The sequence below is a fragment of the Rousettus aegyptiacus genome, unplaced genomic scaffold, assembly GCF_014176215.1.
Source record: "Rousettus aegyptiacus isolate mRouAeg1 unplaced genomic scaffold, mRouAeg1.p scaffold_m13_p_2, whole genome shotgun sequence".
In the NCBI taxonomy this organism is placed as follows: Eukaryota; Metazoa; Chordata; class Mammalia; order Chiroptera; family Pteropodidae; genus Rousettus; species Rousettus aegyptiacus.
Genome location: NW_023416295.1, coordinates 42236170 through 42252066, shown reverse-complemented (window position 1 = coordinate 42252066; position 15897 = coordinate 42236170). Strand labels below are relative to the sequence as shown.

At 34.2% G+C, this 15897-nt stretch overlaps 1 protein-coding gene across 5 annotated transcripts in view; it reads right to left on the bottom strand.

Annotated features, from left to right (window-relative positions):
* CCDC141 (coiled-coil domain containing 141) overlaps positions 1-15897 on the bottom strand; it is a 164705-nt gene that overhangs the window by 117359 nt on the left and 31449 nt on the right. For all 5 annotated transcript variants that reach the window (XM_016152554.2, XM_016152556.2, XM_016152555.2 and 2 more), the window contains 2 exons: positions 6415-6606; positions 2543-2651 (listed from right to left, as the gene is read on the bottom strand). In XM_016152554.2, coding sequence (XP_016008040.2) covers positions 2543-2651; positions 6415-6606 — 301 coding nt within the window. The remainder of the gene's footprint in view (positions 1-2542; positions 2652-6414; positions 6607-15897) is intronic.

The following is a 15897-nucleotide window of genomic DNA, read 5'->3' as shown; positions in this document are numbered from 1 at the left end:
GCTAGCTGCACTTTTCATTTAAGTATAATTGGTGTACAATATCCTATTAGTTTTGAGTGTACATCATAGTGATTTGGTATTTATATACATTACAAAATGATCATCATAATGTCTAGTTATCATTTGTCACCATATGAAATTACTACAATATTATTGACTATATTCCCTATGTGGTACATTTACAATAGCCAAGATGTAGAAGTGACCTAAATGTCCATTACAGATGAATGGATAAAGAAGTTGTAGTGTATACACAATGAAATATTATTCAACCATAAGAAAGAATGAAATTTTGCCATTCGAGAGAATATGGATTGACCTAGTAGGTATTATGTTAAGTAAAATAAGTTATATAAAGAAAAAAAATACCATTTGATTATACTTATAGGTGAAATCTAAAAATCAAAATGAAAACAACTTCATAGATACAGGAAACAAACTGGTGGTACCAGAGCAGGGGTAGGGGATAGGGATGGCAAAAATAGGCGAAGGAGATTTAGAGGTACAAACTTCTAGTAACAAAATAAATAAGTTATAGATGTATTTTATTTCCTTAAATTTAAAGATAATAGATATTGCTGTGGTCTGAATGTTTGCATCCTCCTAAAATTCATATGTTGAAATTCTAATAATGCCCAATGAGATGGTATTAGGAAGTGGAGGCTTTGAGAGGTGACTAGGTCCTGAGGGTGGAGCCCTCATGAATAGAATTAGTGTTCTTATAAAAGAGACCTCACAGCCCTCCCTCGCCCTTTCTGTCATGTGAGGACACAATGAGAAGTCTGTGACTTGGAAGAGGGCCCTCACCCAACCATGCTGGCACCATGATCTCAGATTTCCAGCCTCCATAACTGTGAGAAATAAATTTGTGTTGTGTATAAGTCACCCAGTCTGTGGTATTTTCTTATAATGGTCTGAACAGGCTAAGACAGATATGAGTCCTTAATTGAAAATCAGCTGATCTTAATCATGTCCCACTGAATTAGTTGGTTAATAAATTTTACCAACTCCCATTTTAAGCCACTATTGGACATATGAATTGGGAAGCAGATATCCTGGCCAGAGTCCCTGTAATCCCTGTGATTCAAGTGTTACATAGAGGGACACAAAAATGTCACGATAAATATGCCATTAGAATGGAATAATATTGTGTCATCACAAAAGTATGCTTCCTGTCTTTGGCTAGCATTTTTATATCCAGTTCTTCAGATTAAGAGGAGGCCTGGTGGACCCCAGAAGACTGTATCAATGAAAGTCAGGACATTGGTCCCACTGTCCGCTAAATGCCGGGGCATTGCAGTCTAAGGCCTCCAAGCAAGGCAGCATGTGCCCTGTGTGAACTGGCTTCCTGTGCCGCAGATCCAGGATCCTAAGAGGAATGTCACATGATTTTGTTTACCCTCTTTGGATCCAGCTAGATTGTTGCTGTTGTATAAAAATCGGCAGGCTGCTGCTTTAATGCTGGTATTTTTAATGCCGTTTATAATCCCTGTTAGTGATAGGTCCTATAGAATAACAATCAGTTAAACTTAATGTATATATGGGGTAGGATCTCAAAAATTTACACAGGAAAGACTGAGTCATTTAATCTTTGAGTTTGTGAAAAGCAATAATTTATTATCTAGGGTCTTTGGAAGGTGCTATAAATGCAAAATCTTTTTGTGGCTTTAAAAACATCTTTTGCCCTTGTCTAGCAGTAGCAGGTTGGAAGAGCTAGAAGCTGAATTAGAACTGTGACAAATGAATTCAGCAAACCATCCACTCATCCTCAGTTCTATTTAGCATTAATAATTAGAAAACCACATTAGGAAGAAAAGAAGTGTTGTTGCTATCTATTTATCTAAACTGCTTCCACATAAAAAGATTATAGTAAATAGTTACAACTTCACAAATGCCTTCCCTACTCTAGTGCTGCTTGCCCCAAATTCTGGTGGAAAAGGCCTAGCATACAAATTGTTAACAATTAGACCCTTTATAGTTGTTCATAAGGAGTCGAAAATCTTTTTGTATAGATTTTTTATTAGATTTTTTTTATTTGGAAAAAGTTCACTCCTTTTTTTTTTTTTTTTTAAACTGCAATAGTGAAAGAGATTTTCCTTATCCAGAGCTGTTGTTTACAGTCTGACCTTCTCTTCTCTTTCTGACCTTAAGAAACATTCACTGATTTCAACCATTTATTCAACCAAGAAGTATTTCTTGGGAATCTACTATGTGCTAGCACCTGTGAGATGCTGAGGCTACATGGATGAACATGGCAGAAATGGCCCATGTCCTCAGGAACTAAAATCTAGCAGATTGAATAACTCTGAGTTATCGTTATCTCCCAGACGCTGTTCCTCTACCATCTCCTCAGAACCATTTATAACTACTTCTTGTAGAAGATGACCAAAAAAAAAAAAAAGTTTTCTTTAATCTTTCTTGAAAAAAGTTAATGTATCTATAAACCAAGAAATTAAAAATATACTGTCATACACGTACATTCTCACATTACCATCCTTTAAAATTTTTAAAAACTTATGCGATGAATAAATAAATTTCTTGCCTTTGGTATGATGTTCATGAAGCTGAAGAAGTGATTTTAAGGACTCAGTACTCTCAAACTCCTGAGTATTCTGGAGGAAATCTTCAGCTTGATCTATTTTAATAGCAAACTACAACAGAAATACAGGAAAAAAAAAACAATTAAAAAATAAAAATCAACATGCACTTTTAGTTATTTGTAGATGTTTTGCATGAATTAATGGCCTAGCTGACTCTGTAGGTGTTTGTGTGTTTGTGTACTGGTTTAGGGCGTTTGCATGAGGGGGTGTATTGGCATGTAGTCAATTTACAAAGCAGTAAGGTAAAAATTTTCTTTTCATTCTTTTGCATTCCTTTCATACCTGGAAATATACCATGTATACTGAAACGAACCAACTTGTTTACTGTTCAGATGTCTATTAAAATTTTCAACTAAAAATTTTGTGTTCTATTGTGATCAATACAGACATTTTTAACATTCTAAGGCAGTTTGTCAAAGAATTACCAGAAAGTTTGCTAGGAGAAACCATGAGAAATTTGACTAACCAGTGACCTACGTAATTATAAGTAAATTTAACTTAAGAACTCATTTAGAGACAAGGTTAAAATATAGCTTTTTTCCTCTATGATTAGACCTAGAACTAAAAATGAAAGTTCAGAATAATACATAGTCTAATCCCATTTTACACTTGATTATAGCCAAAAGGCTAAGAAGCAATGTGTAATCCCATTTCTTCTACTACATATTTGTGTGTGTGTGTGCACTTATACAGAAAGTGGTCTGAGAAGATACACACCAAAGAGTTACATTTATGAGAAGAAATGGGATTAGATATGGATAAAGGTAAAGTTTAGTTTTTAAATTTATAATTTTGTTTTCATTTTTATCAATAATTTTATGTTATTTATATAAATGAACATATTTGATGCAGCAAGAATGAAAAATGGAAAACTCCTGTTTCATGAAAAAAAAAAAGAATAGCAATTTGAAACCATAAATGGTAAGAAATATTATGAGTCTCTCTGTGTTTCTCCATGGAGAAGGTATAAAAGAGAAGTGATTAAATTGACATTAAAATTCTCAGAGGAATAATCTTAGAAACAAATTTTAGAAAAGGGCAAACCATATTTGGTTATGCTAGTACAGTATATCCACAGTAGTAGACAAATAGCTGATTTGCTTTAACACTGATTCAAAGGTAATTATTATAGTTTATAAGTACATTTTAATCAAAACATTCACCTTTGGATCAAGTATAGAATAAGCTCATAAAGGCAAATTATTAGTGAGAAAGACAAAAGTTTATCACAGTGCTTGTCTTCTTTTTCAAGATTGTTCCATACTATTATTTTTTTTAATTTAGTGATTTTTAATATTTTTATATAACTATTTGATTAACAAACTAAACTGTTATGATTATTACTATAGCCATATAAAATACAGGTATAAATGTCATGAAATGATGAAAGAGAGACTGATGAGCATATCTTCCTTGGAAATGCAGAGAAGGCCTCCATCATCCTGTTAGAACAACCTGGTGGACATCCACCATTGTCACTAAGGGACAGCATTTCTAAATTGATGTATCGTGTTTAAGAAGAGAAAAAGCTTTCTGATGGCTAAGTCTATGAGCCAGAAGCTGTCCTGTAATAATTCCCAACTATGCAATAAGAAGTGATTTTGTATTTCCAAAAAACTACTGCATGAACACAGTTCACTAAGGGATACACATCATTTACACCTCTAATTCATTCCATTTCTAATAGCTGATATTAAAGACATTCTTTAAGCAGAACCTTCAAAGAAAAAGAAAATAATAAAATCCTGTAGGTGGCTTTTTTTTTCCTGTATAACATTACAAAATTTTTGGAGTCACTGGATATCTATATTTCAGCTTATTTGAAATTTTAAAAATAATAAATCAACAAACAAAAAATTTTACTGAGAAAAAGCTTCCCTAAAGTACTGTTAACTTTTATGGATATTTTCTTTTCTCCACTTTTCTTCTTTCTGTAGTTTGTACAAGATAGAAATGGTGATGGGAGATATTTTTTTAAAAATCCTCTTTTTTAATTGGATTGTTTGTTTTTTTTTGTTGTTGAGTTGTATTAATTCTTTATAAATACCGTATGATTTCACTTATATGCTGAATCTAAGAAACAAACAAAAAAACTAATCAAAAACACTATACAGAGTCAAAAAAATAAAGAACAATTTGGTGACGGCCATAGGGGAGGGGATTTGGTGTCTGGGAGAATGAGGTGAAGGGTTACAGAAGTACAAATTGCAATTAGCTAATGTAATGGCTAGGTAGAGAGCCAGAGGAGAGAAAGAGCAATTAGGTAGATCATTTTATAAACTATATAAATGTCTAACCAACATACTGTATACTTGAAACTAATAATAAAATTAAATAAAATACTCTCTTCTTAATTTTGCTCTCATCTCTTTTTTTAAAATCACTAATGAAAATTGTTTGGGCATACATAAAGGACAGGGAAGATCATGTAGGAGTTTGCCTTTGCTAAGTATAAACTGGTCCACAAAATTGGAAATAAAGTAATACAAGAAACAGTCATATCACCAGGAATCAGAGCTTTGGGTTGATTTATAGGTTGACTTAGTACTTCCTTTTATTTCATGTAGTATCTGGAAGTAATTAATTACTCATAGAAAAAATCGGCTCACACGAATGCTACTATACAGTGACACAGTGAGAAACAAACATTGAGCCTAATGTTTGAAAAAAGATAATTTGCTATACTCAGATGAGCTATATTTCAATGATAGTTGATACTTATACCCCTCTGACTAAGATATAATAAATCAAACATATATATAATTTGACCTCCATAGGTGTATTTCACCTGGTTTATTTCTTTTCAGGATAGAAAACTATGTGTAGAACTTTTTCCCAATGTTATAGTAAAATGAATTGTGAGTTGGACTTCAGCGTTCAAATTGTGGAAAACAAACCTTGAAAATTGCAGTAAGGTTTTTGCTCCTCCCTTTTACTTTCAAACGAGCTCAGGATGCATGAGATCGTCTACCCCAATTTTTATGTTCTATTACTAGTCTTCTTTCTTTCATTATCTTGAATTTAAGTCCCAAATTTTCAGTTTGGAAATGTCACATTTTTCAAAGCTAGTGCTTTATCGTAATGAAACAGTGCTTTCATGTCAAAATGAATGTATTTCCACTTGACAGAGAAGTTAAAAGTGAAATTTCCAACAACTGTCTTATACTAAATATACCACTTCTTTTGATAATGTTCTTTGAGTGTCACATTTTGAAATTGGGGACCTCGAAAAATTGCAGATTTTAAGAAAAATCGTAAAAGGAAATGACCTTCTTAGACCAGAACTTTTTCCTTCTTTTACAGGTTAATGAGTTCAAACTATAGAAATTCAACTACCAGCCTTAGGAAAGTAATTTATAAAATGCCATGCTATACTTTGTAAAATGGAAACATTCTAATGGATAATCCTGCAATTGCCTTTTCATAAACAGCAGAACTTGTAGGCAATAAGAACACTCTAGACTAACATTTCCTAGAAATCTTATAATCAGGAGTAATTGTTTGATTTAGTAATTATATTACTATCTTCTACAGAGGGAAATATATCATAATGACTTATGAGTAAAAGTTTCCATTTTTACTTACTATTTTACTTAATTTTAATGAACTGTATTTGTTTTTTTTAAAGTCTACATTAAAAATATTAACAATTTTAGTTTTTGACAATCAAAAATTAAATGTATTGTATATACCTTCATTTTTATGCCATTTTTTGAACCAATTGCAACATCTATTTGCAGAAATAAAACATTTTCATGAGTGCTATTCATTTGCTCTGATGTGGAGAAGGGAGAAATTTTTTTTAAACACAAACCTCCAAGGCGCTTTCAAAAAATTCAGAGGTCAGCTTGAGGAGCTCCCTTCTTCTTTCAAGCATGGAGACCAGGGCTGCCCATGCTTCGCCCAAGGTATTGGCCATGGCGTCATAGACCTGACTCTGATCCTTGTTCTCTTCAGCTGTCTTGTCTGCTTCCTGCAAGAGTTCCCAGACCTGATCTTCCATGGCCTAAGTCCAAGGAAAAAAAAGGTGTAAGACAGAGTGTTGCTCGATGTTAAGAGCACAGGGTCACACTTAAAATGCTTAGAAATTTGAAACTGTATGTGGTCTAAAAGGTCTAGAAGAGAATTTAAAAACACAAACTGTTATGCAGGAAGGCACATCCAACAGGCAGGAGGGAGCAGCAGAGATTGTGGTAAACTAGGGAGCATGGCTGGGCTCAAAGGCATTCACATTTAAATATTGTTCAAATGCTAGAGGTTTATCAAAGGTACACATCTACATTCCGGGAGGTATAGAATATCATGTTAACGTCACATTTCAAAAAAAGAAAAATACTAATTTGAACACATCCAGAAGAGAGCGGTAAAGAAAAAGAGAAATGAACCTAATAAAAGCTTAACTATTCTAAATAATTGTTATTGTTAATATACTTGTGAAGCTTAATGTATATATTAAGGATAAGTTCTTGAAAGAGAATTTTTATAATGTAAAAAGGAGAGTATCTGTAACCGACATTACAGATTGTTTGAACAAAATGTGGGTGATTACAGAATTGTCTGATTTGGGCATAGAAGGGAGAAGTTGACACAAAAATAGAGGCACAATTTTAAAAACATAATAGACCAAAAAAAATATGAATGAGTTTCAAAACATAGGACTAAAATGATATTAAGCAAAATATAACAGATAAAGAAGTAGCAGCACATATATCAGGATAAACGTAAAAGAACAAAACATAATAATAGAAATATGATTAAATATCATTTAATACCAAAAAAAGTGGCTGAGTTTTTTTTTTCAATTAAAAGACAAATATCAGAGTAAGTAAACTAATCAACTATTTTCTGTTTGCTAGAGTCATCCCTTAACTGAAAAAGCATAACTTTTGAAAACGAAGAGAAGAAATATATTAGGCAAATACAAACAAAACTAAGGAGGACTAGCAATATTAATCTCAGACAAATTAGAAATCAAAACTAAAGTCATTGAGATTAAAACAACATGATTTTATACTGAGAAATAGTGCAATCCACAGTAAAGATAAGACACTCATTAACCTTTGTACTTACGGTATTAGAATATTTACAGTATATACCCAGTCAGATCACAATGAAATAAAAGTAGAAATAAATGACAAAGTTCTAGGTAATAAAATAAATCTCTTAGAAAATTTAAGGTAACATTTAAAAAAATAATTCCTAGATCCAATGGTGAATTAAAACTATAATTATAGACAGTTTTGAACAAAGTAATAATAAGGCTACCATGTTTAAAAACTTAACATATAGCTAACTTTAAGCTCTGATTAAATTCATAGCATTACTCAACTTTATTTTTAAAGTAGATTAAACATTTAAATCTAATATTATACAAAAATAATAAAATAAAACAAAAATTAAAGGGCAATAATTGATTAAGTACAAATCGAAATTAAGAAATTAGCAAAAAACATAAGAATTGATTTTTTACAAGTTGGATCATTGAAAAGCCAAATGAAATATAAAAATATCTGATAGATGTCAATAAAAATAGCAGAGTAGAAAGCTTCAATGGTCCACCCATCTAAAAACATCAAAAAAGCAAACAAAAACTATCTTCATCAAAAAACGTGCCATTGCTGTACTGGAACAGTGGACCTGAGTTATCTCCAATTACAATCCTAGAACAGTTCTTTCCTTCCTTAAACTTATGTAAACAGGAGTTTTGTGTGTCACTACTGAACAAAAGTTTTAAGTACCAAGGAATGATTCCACCATTTCTCTTTTTCATAGAAAGGGCTGCTCCTTCAGCTTGGATCCTAAAATGTAAAACTGAATGGTAATTACCATGAAGCCCACATGGAATGTAAGAAATAAAATTTGATTACATTCACAAATTTAAAATCATTTGTTCCTCATTATACATCCATGTTTCTCTCATGCTTAATAAGAAAGGAAAATATAATTCTTAATGCAACAAAACAAAATATCTATACCAGAGCTTGATAATTTCACAGCTAATCCAAAAACCTCTCAGGTAGATTGGGTTTAATGTGCCGATGAACCAATCCTTCAGAGACAGCTCTATTCTCTTGGTATTTAGGCTAAACAAGACAAATCACTGTCTAAATTGACAAGAAAGTAAGATCAAATGTATATACTCTCTTATCTCGCTATTTGAGAACATACTATCTGGGCATTTCCTTCTTGTGTGACGAGCTTTAGATTATTTTAAGGGCTGGTTAACTATTGTGCATGTTTTTCATATTATACTTTTTTGTCATTAAAATGGAATAATTTGACCTCAATTTCTATTTATGATGGGTGTTAGTTCAAGAATATGTAAGGAGAAGAAAAATTTATATTAGGAGTTTTAAATTTTAAAATATCTCACTTGTATGACAAAGACTGTAGTAAGAACTGAAACTAGGAGAACTTCATAACTCCATGGTGGAGACGCAGAAGAGAATAAGAAGTAACAGGCCATGAACTCGCTCTGGTGCAAAGCGACTGAATACTTACATTTTTACTGATATTTCTCAGACTTGATAAGATAAATATGAAAGTTGGCTATTTCTATAGCTAATAAGGTTGTTTTTGGAAGTGTTGTTTACATAGAACTCTTCTAACCTTATTATGTACATATAATTTAGTTCCTCTTAATACTGTCCTTTTCCCACGAAAGTGACTTTATAAATCAGTGATGCAGAGGTTTTAGGGGCAAGCAGCTTGAAGGACTACAATTATGGTTCCCACTATTTCCTTGGGATTCTCCCATAACCTTCAGTATGAACTACAAAATGTTCTAGTCACTGGAATTCCAAGGCCAGAACATTCTTGCAGAACTCTCTGGTTTAATTTGGTACAAGTTGCACTTGAGATTTTCTCCAAGAAAGCCAGTAGACATTCTGCTTTGAGGATCGGCAGAAAACTATCTGCTCCAAATTCTCTTGTAATTTTATATCACTCCTGGGGTGCTGGGATCAGGGGCCAAGTATAGGCCAATGTTCCCCAGGGCTTATCAAACACCATCTGAAATACTGGAAGGCAGAGGCACTCAAACAGAGGGAACTGGGCAGGATTCATAGAATGGGAATATTTTTATCAGGTGATACAAAATCTCAGAATAATGACCAGTCGGAGTACATTTCTGTGAGATTCCTGAAATGGAGCATGATCTGAACTCAAAGCCAAAATCCACCATTAAGATGTTTAGATGCATAACACTGAGGTTTCTGTGATATGCCTTCAGCTTTGGTAAAGTTAGTAGGAAGGCTTTTAGTTCTTTTAGGGTTCTCCAACTTGCTATGTTTGCCCATGCATCATATCACCCTATTGGTCAGGCCTTCCCTCCTGATTCTGGTGCTCACTCATATGCTGCCAGCACTGAGGAAATAGTGTTCTATTTTAATGCCCATTGCTAAGCCCTCAAGAGATTACCTCTTTTTCCTTGCTTCCCCTCAAGGAGCAAGATGTATCAGTTAGGTAGCCAGAAACACAAACACAAGTAATATACTAATGGAGAGAGCTAGAGGGCATAATGGCCCATGCATGCTATCAATAATGATTCCAAATCTACAAAGGAGACAGAAGAGACCTAAGTTCTGTTTTATTTATATTTATAACTCCAGCACTTATCACTGGTTTTCAGACAGTCCCAAAGGATTGTCTGAAAACATGTCGAGGCATTTTTCGTTGTCACAGTGTGTTTGTGTGGTTTGTAGGGGAGGGGTCTGACAAAGAATGGTCCCACCAAACAGCGGCCCTACTGAGAAACATTGACTGCTCTGCACATAATAGGAGCTCAGTAAATGTTTGTGTGAGAATGTGTAGATGAGGTCTAAGAAGTTTCTTTCACTTTCTCTTATATGTTATGCTATGTTATGTTAGAAGCCTCTCTAACATAACTACAACACAGCACCCATTCAAGAGTAGTAGTACTCCATTACTTATGGAGCAAACTCTTCAACAGTTATTTAAAAAGTTTCCTTGAACCAGACCAAAATGTGCCTCCTCATTCCCCAGACTGCTATACCTCCAGCTTTCCAACTGTGGAAAAAGCCATGACAACACCCTGTAAGTCTTCTCTCTCACTACTTAGTTAGACCTGAAAAATTCTTTTAAAAGTACTTGTACTATGGAAATTAAAACCAGGCAACCCTGAGGATATAATTTTGAACAGTTGAAGTGAGCCTGCTGCTCCACTCTATCTGTACAAATTGCCTCTCTCGGTTGCTGTTGGCTATAGATGGCCTTCTTATCTAAATGGAGAGAAGCTCTTCCAGTTTGAAGACTATCAAAAACCATGAGGTAAAAAGAAAAATTAGTATCTGAAGACACACCCAAAAGGGGAGAAACCTCATTTTTGCATGTCTTATTTATAAATGCAAAAATAATACTGCGATGTAAAATAATATTTGCATAGTGCTTTATAGTTAAAAAATTTATATGATCTCCACAGTACTTACAACATTCTCAGTCAACAGGGATCCATGGAAAGTATTTTGCTTCGATAGAAAGGACGTACTTTGTCCTCCATTAAAACTAAAACCGAACTGTCACTTGTTCGAATACAACACAATAATACTTTCAATGACTCTTATGGTTCAGAGAAGATAACATCTAATGGAACCTAAAGTTATTCAAGAATGTATTCACTCACCCATGCTCTCACTCATTCAGCAAGAATTTTTTAATCATCTCTAATCAAATGGTATGAATCATGCTCATAAACCTGAAAGATTGGCTAGGGGGGCACCTAGTTATGATTGTATTGTTTTCCTTCCTTCGAAGCTTCAGCTTATTCTTCATACTCATCCACTTCCCAACTCATGCCTGAACAGCTTCCATCCCCATCATCCTACTGAAAGATTTTTGTATAGGTCCACGATGACCTCAACACTTATCAATGCCCACCATCCTCGTTTCATCACTTCTTTATGCTCTTTAAATTTTTTCTTTCATTGGCTACTAGTGCACTCTGATTTTCCTTCTGTGCTTTGTCTTTCCTTTATGGGTTTACTTTCTCTGCCCATTTTTCAACATCTAGGTGTTCCAAGAGACCATGGTCTTTGCTCTTTTCTTCTTAACAATTACATGTCAGAGATGAGGCTTGGGTTACTATATCCAAATCATTTGTGTGACTTTTTCAAACTCTACTCAACTTCTTCCAGAAATTCTGATGTGATCCTAAGGCCAAAGAGTAAGTGACACCAAAGTTTAAATGGATGATCACAATGAGCCATGAGTTTTGATAAGATTTTTGTCTCCATTTAATCCATGGGGGTGGGGGGCAGGGTGAAGAAGACAGAGCAAGAATCATTGTTCAATAACTCTTTCCAAGTGAATACATAAAGGCTCATAACTACTGAAACTACTACAACTACTATGTATAGAATTCATTTCTCTTGACTTTTTAACTCTCCTGAAAAATCTTCATCCAAACATCCAACAACTACCTCAAACTCAAAACATCTAAAACTGATCACATCATCTTCTCCACTGAATCTCCAACTCACTTGACTTCCAGGAGCAGAAACATGGAAGACAATCTTTATTTTTCTCTCTTCCACATCTCCTTCAACTCCAAGATCCACTTAGTAACAAAAGTCTATTGAGTCAACTTCCGACATATCATTCAAACCTTCTCCTTCCTCCCTTTATCTTGGTTTAGTTTCTCATCACTTCTTACCTGAATTCCCACAACAGCCTCTGAAGTTCTCCTACCTCCAAGTTCACCCCTACCCATTCCATTCTCAGCTCTGCTCCCATGTAGATCTTTCAGTATTAGAAATATGATCATGTCACTTAGCAACTCAATAATCTTTTAATAGATTTTAAGATAAAATTCAAAGTTCAAGCATAGCAAGTAAGACCCTCAGTAGTTTATTCCTTTTGTAATCTTCTCTCTGCTCATTCCCTCACATTGCTCTCCAGCCTTCTGAAATTCTTGTGGTTCCTTGTCACTCCTACCACCTAATTTTTATGTTTTAGCCTAAATGCTCCCCTTTCTTGTCTCCCACTCTTCCCGCTCCCTCCTGTGACTCACCTATGCCTGAATAACTCTTCATCATCCTTCAATACACTGTTCAGGAGTTGACGTTTTTAGTAAGCCTTCCTTCACCCTCATCCTCCATGGGTTTGGGGTATTTGCCCTCTAAAGTGCTTTTCACTATCATAACAATTATTAAAATGAGTTTTTTAAATTTTTCTGATTATGAAAATAATGTAATTTCATATTAAAAGTTGAGAAAATTTTAAAAATTATAAAAAATAAAAATTACCTAAAAAGTCCCACTGCCCAGAGATAACCGCATTAATATTCATATGGTTTTAGATACTCACACACTTAAAATGATATTATCTAGATCAGAGTCAGCAAATTATAGTCCACTGTCCAAAGCCTGTCATCTATTTTTGTATAGTCTGCAAACTAAGAATTGGTTTTACATTTTTTCACATTATATGTTAACATTAAGTTATTAAAAACAAAAATTTTACAAATACTATTTCATAACACATGGAAGTTATACAAAATTCAAAAATCAGTGTTCATAAATTTTTATTGGGAAAACGCCCATTTGTATATGTACTGTCCATGGCTGCTTTCACACGACGACAGCAGAGTTTGAATAGTTGCAACTCACAAAGTAATATGACCCAGAAAACCTAAGATTTGCCTTCTGACCATTTACCAGAAAAAGTTTGCTGACCTCTGTTATAGAAAGTTATGTGTCATTTTTCTGATAAACACTATGTTATAAATCTTTTTTATAATTTTGTAGAAATATTATTTTTATTGGCTAATATCCCATTGATGAGACATCATAATTTAAGAATTCCCCTATTGTTAAATACCGTTAAATTTTGTTTCCATTTTTAACTATCATAACTAACATTACGTTGAGTCAATTCTAACAATTCTCACTTCATTTGACTTTTATCCTTGCATGTAGATCTTTGTGGATCTTTCTTATTTCCATAAAATAAATTCCTGAAATTAGAATGATTGAACATCCCACATTTTCTAGGCCCTATTTTTTAGATACCACATGTAAGTAAAATCATACAGTATTTGTCTTTCTCTGTCTGACTTATTTCACAGAATACCTTCCAGGTCCACCCATGTTGTTGTAAATTACAACACAGATGGCCAACAGACACACAAAAAGATGCTCAGCATCACTAAACAAATGCAAGTAAAACACAGTGAGATATCACCTCACATATGTCAGAATGGCTATCATCAAAAGTCAACAAGTAACAAGTGTAAGGAAGGATGTGGAGAATATGGAGACCTTGAGCACTGTGGGTGGCATTAAAATAGTCTTTTTACAGATCTGACTTCTCCACTAGCTCCTGAGGACAGGGACTTTTCAAATTCCCAGAGCATAGCAGAGTGTGAGATTCACAGGAAGTACTGAACACCAGAGGTCCCCAACCTTTTGGCACGAGGGACCAGAGCTCCTATGAGAATCTAATGCCTGATGATCTGAGGTGGAGCTGGGGTGGTAATGCTAGTGCTGGAGAGTTGTTGCAAATACAGATGAACCTTTGCTGGCTCACCAGCTGCTCATCTTCTGTTATGTGGTCCAGTTCCTAACATGCCACTAACCTGTACTGGTCCACAGTCCAGGGATGGGGGAGGGGAGGTTGGGGATCCTTGCTGTGCATAATACATATCTAAGGAGTGAGAAGCCAGGCCTGAGTGATTCCTCATTTGCCCAGGCCTATTGCCAACATTGTAGAGCATTATTTCTCAATCTTAAGAACTCAGTAATTTCAAGAACAAGTTTGTGTACTCTTGGGTTGAGAAAACACCAAAAAAGTCACACTGCCACTTTACTGGCACCAATGAAATGAAAGAAACTCAAGTGTAAGCATTGAAATTTGGCAACTTACACTAAATATTTTAAGATAATCGTCAAACATTTCAAATTATTTTAGGTATTCATGTATCTCAGAATACATCTCTGAAGTCCCAGGGATGTGGAAAGCACAGTTTGAGAAACATTTAATAGAGGAAATGGGGGTGTAAGTGGGGACTGGGGTTGCCTAACTTGCTGACATGCAGCTTCAGAGAGAACAAACAAGAGATGCTCTATGCCAACAAGCTGTGTGATCAATACGTTCTGACAGACAAGAAACCCTTTACACCGTTTCGTCTTTGTGGTTGCACCATTTGTGGAAGTTAGAAAGAGGGTAGCCATTTCAGGTAGGAAAAAAATCACAGAGTTGAACTGAAAAGATCAGGGGAGGAAGTAGAAAGAAGAGAGATGTGTGCTGCATAGCAAAACCCCTGGAAATCTGGAAACTTCAGAAACAAAGGAAGAAATGGTGGGACTAAAGAGCCAGTAAGATGCAGGTCATTCCAGGGTTGGATGGAAGAAGGTTGAGATCGGAGAGCACAGTGCAACTGATGAGGGGGAGCTCCCAGGAAGAGTGACAAACACATCAAAATGATACATCTCACAAACACACAGAGTATTTGATATTCTTCTTGTGGAATCATAATAAAGCATGTGCTGCCAGGAAACATAAGGGAACAGTTGAGCAATCACTCAGGTAATTTGATAAATGCATTCAGCCAATCTGGAAAATTAAATTAATATTTCTTTTGCTCAGTGCTTGTTTATGGACCAAATTACATTGATATTTTTCACCTATTTTAACATATCTGGATACAATTAAAAATTTTTCTTTTCATAGAGAGGAAACAAAATTTGCACATGAAGAAAATTTTGAAGTAATGTCCTGTCTTTCAAGTATAAAGATGATATTTTCTAGCCCTCAAAAAATCATGCACATTGAGGTATTTTTCCAATGGTGGAAATAAACTTGCCTTGTGGTCACATTACAAAATAATAATAATGTTTCCTTTGTGATATATAGTATACAATATAATATAGTGATTTAGACACAGAATTTGGGGGCCATATTCTGACTCCACACATTTTACAAGTTAATTTTCTCATTAAGTCTCAGCCTATTATAAAAGGAAAGTAATAATACCTACCTCTTAAGGTTTCATGAAGATTAAGAGAAATAATCCATGTAAACTCATAGTACAGTGTTTGATATGCAGTAAACATTCAGTAAATGTTAGTTATTATTTTAATTATACTATGTGTACTTTTTTGCTAGTATTATTATTTTGTATTCATAAAGCCACTGGATGGAGAACATATTAAGATCCTAGTAGGAATAAACTAAGTGACACATCCCTTAAGAGGGAAACAAAAAGCTATTTCTGATTTGAAGTGATTAAGTGACATACCAATCACTATAGTTTATAATAATAATTTTGGATATGATCGAA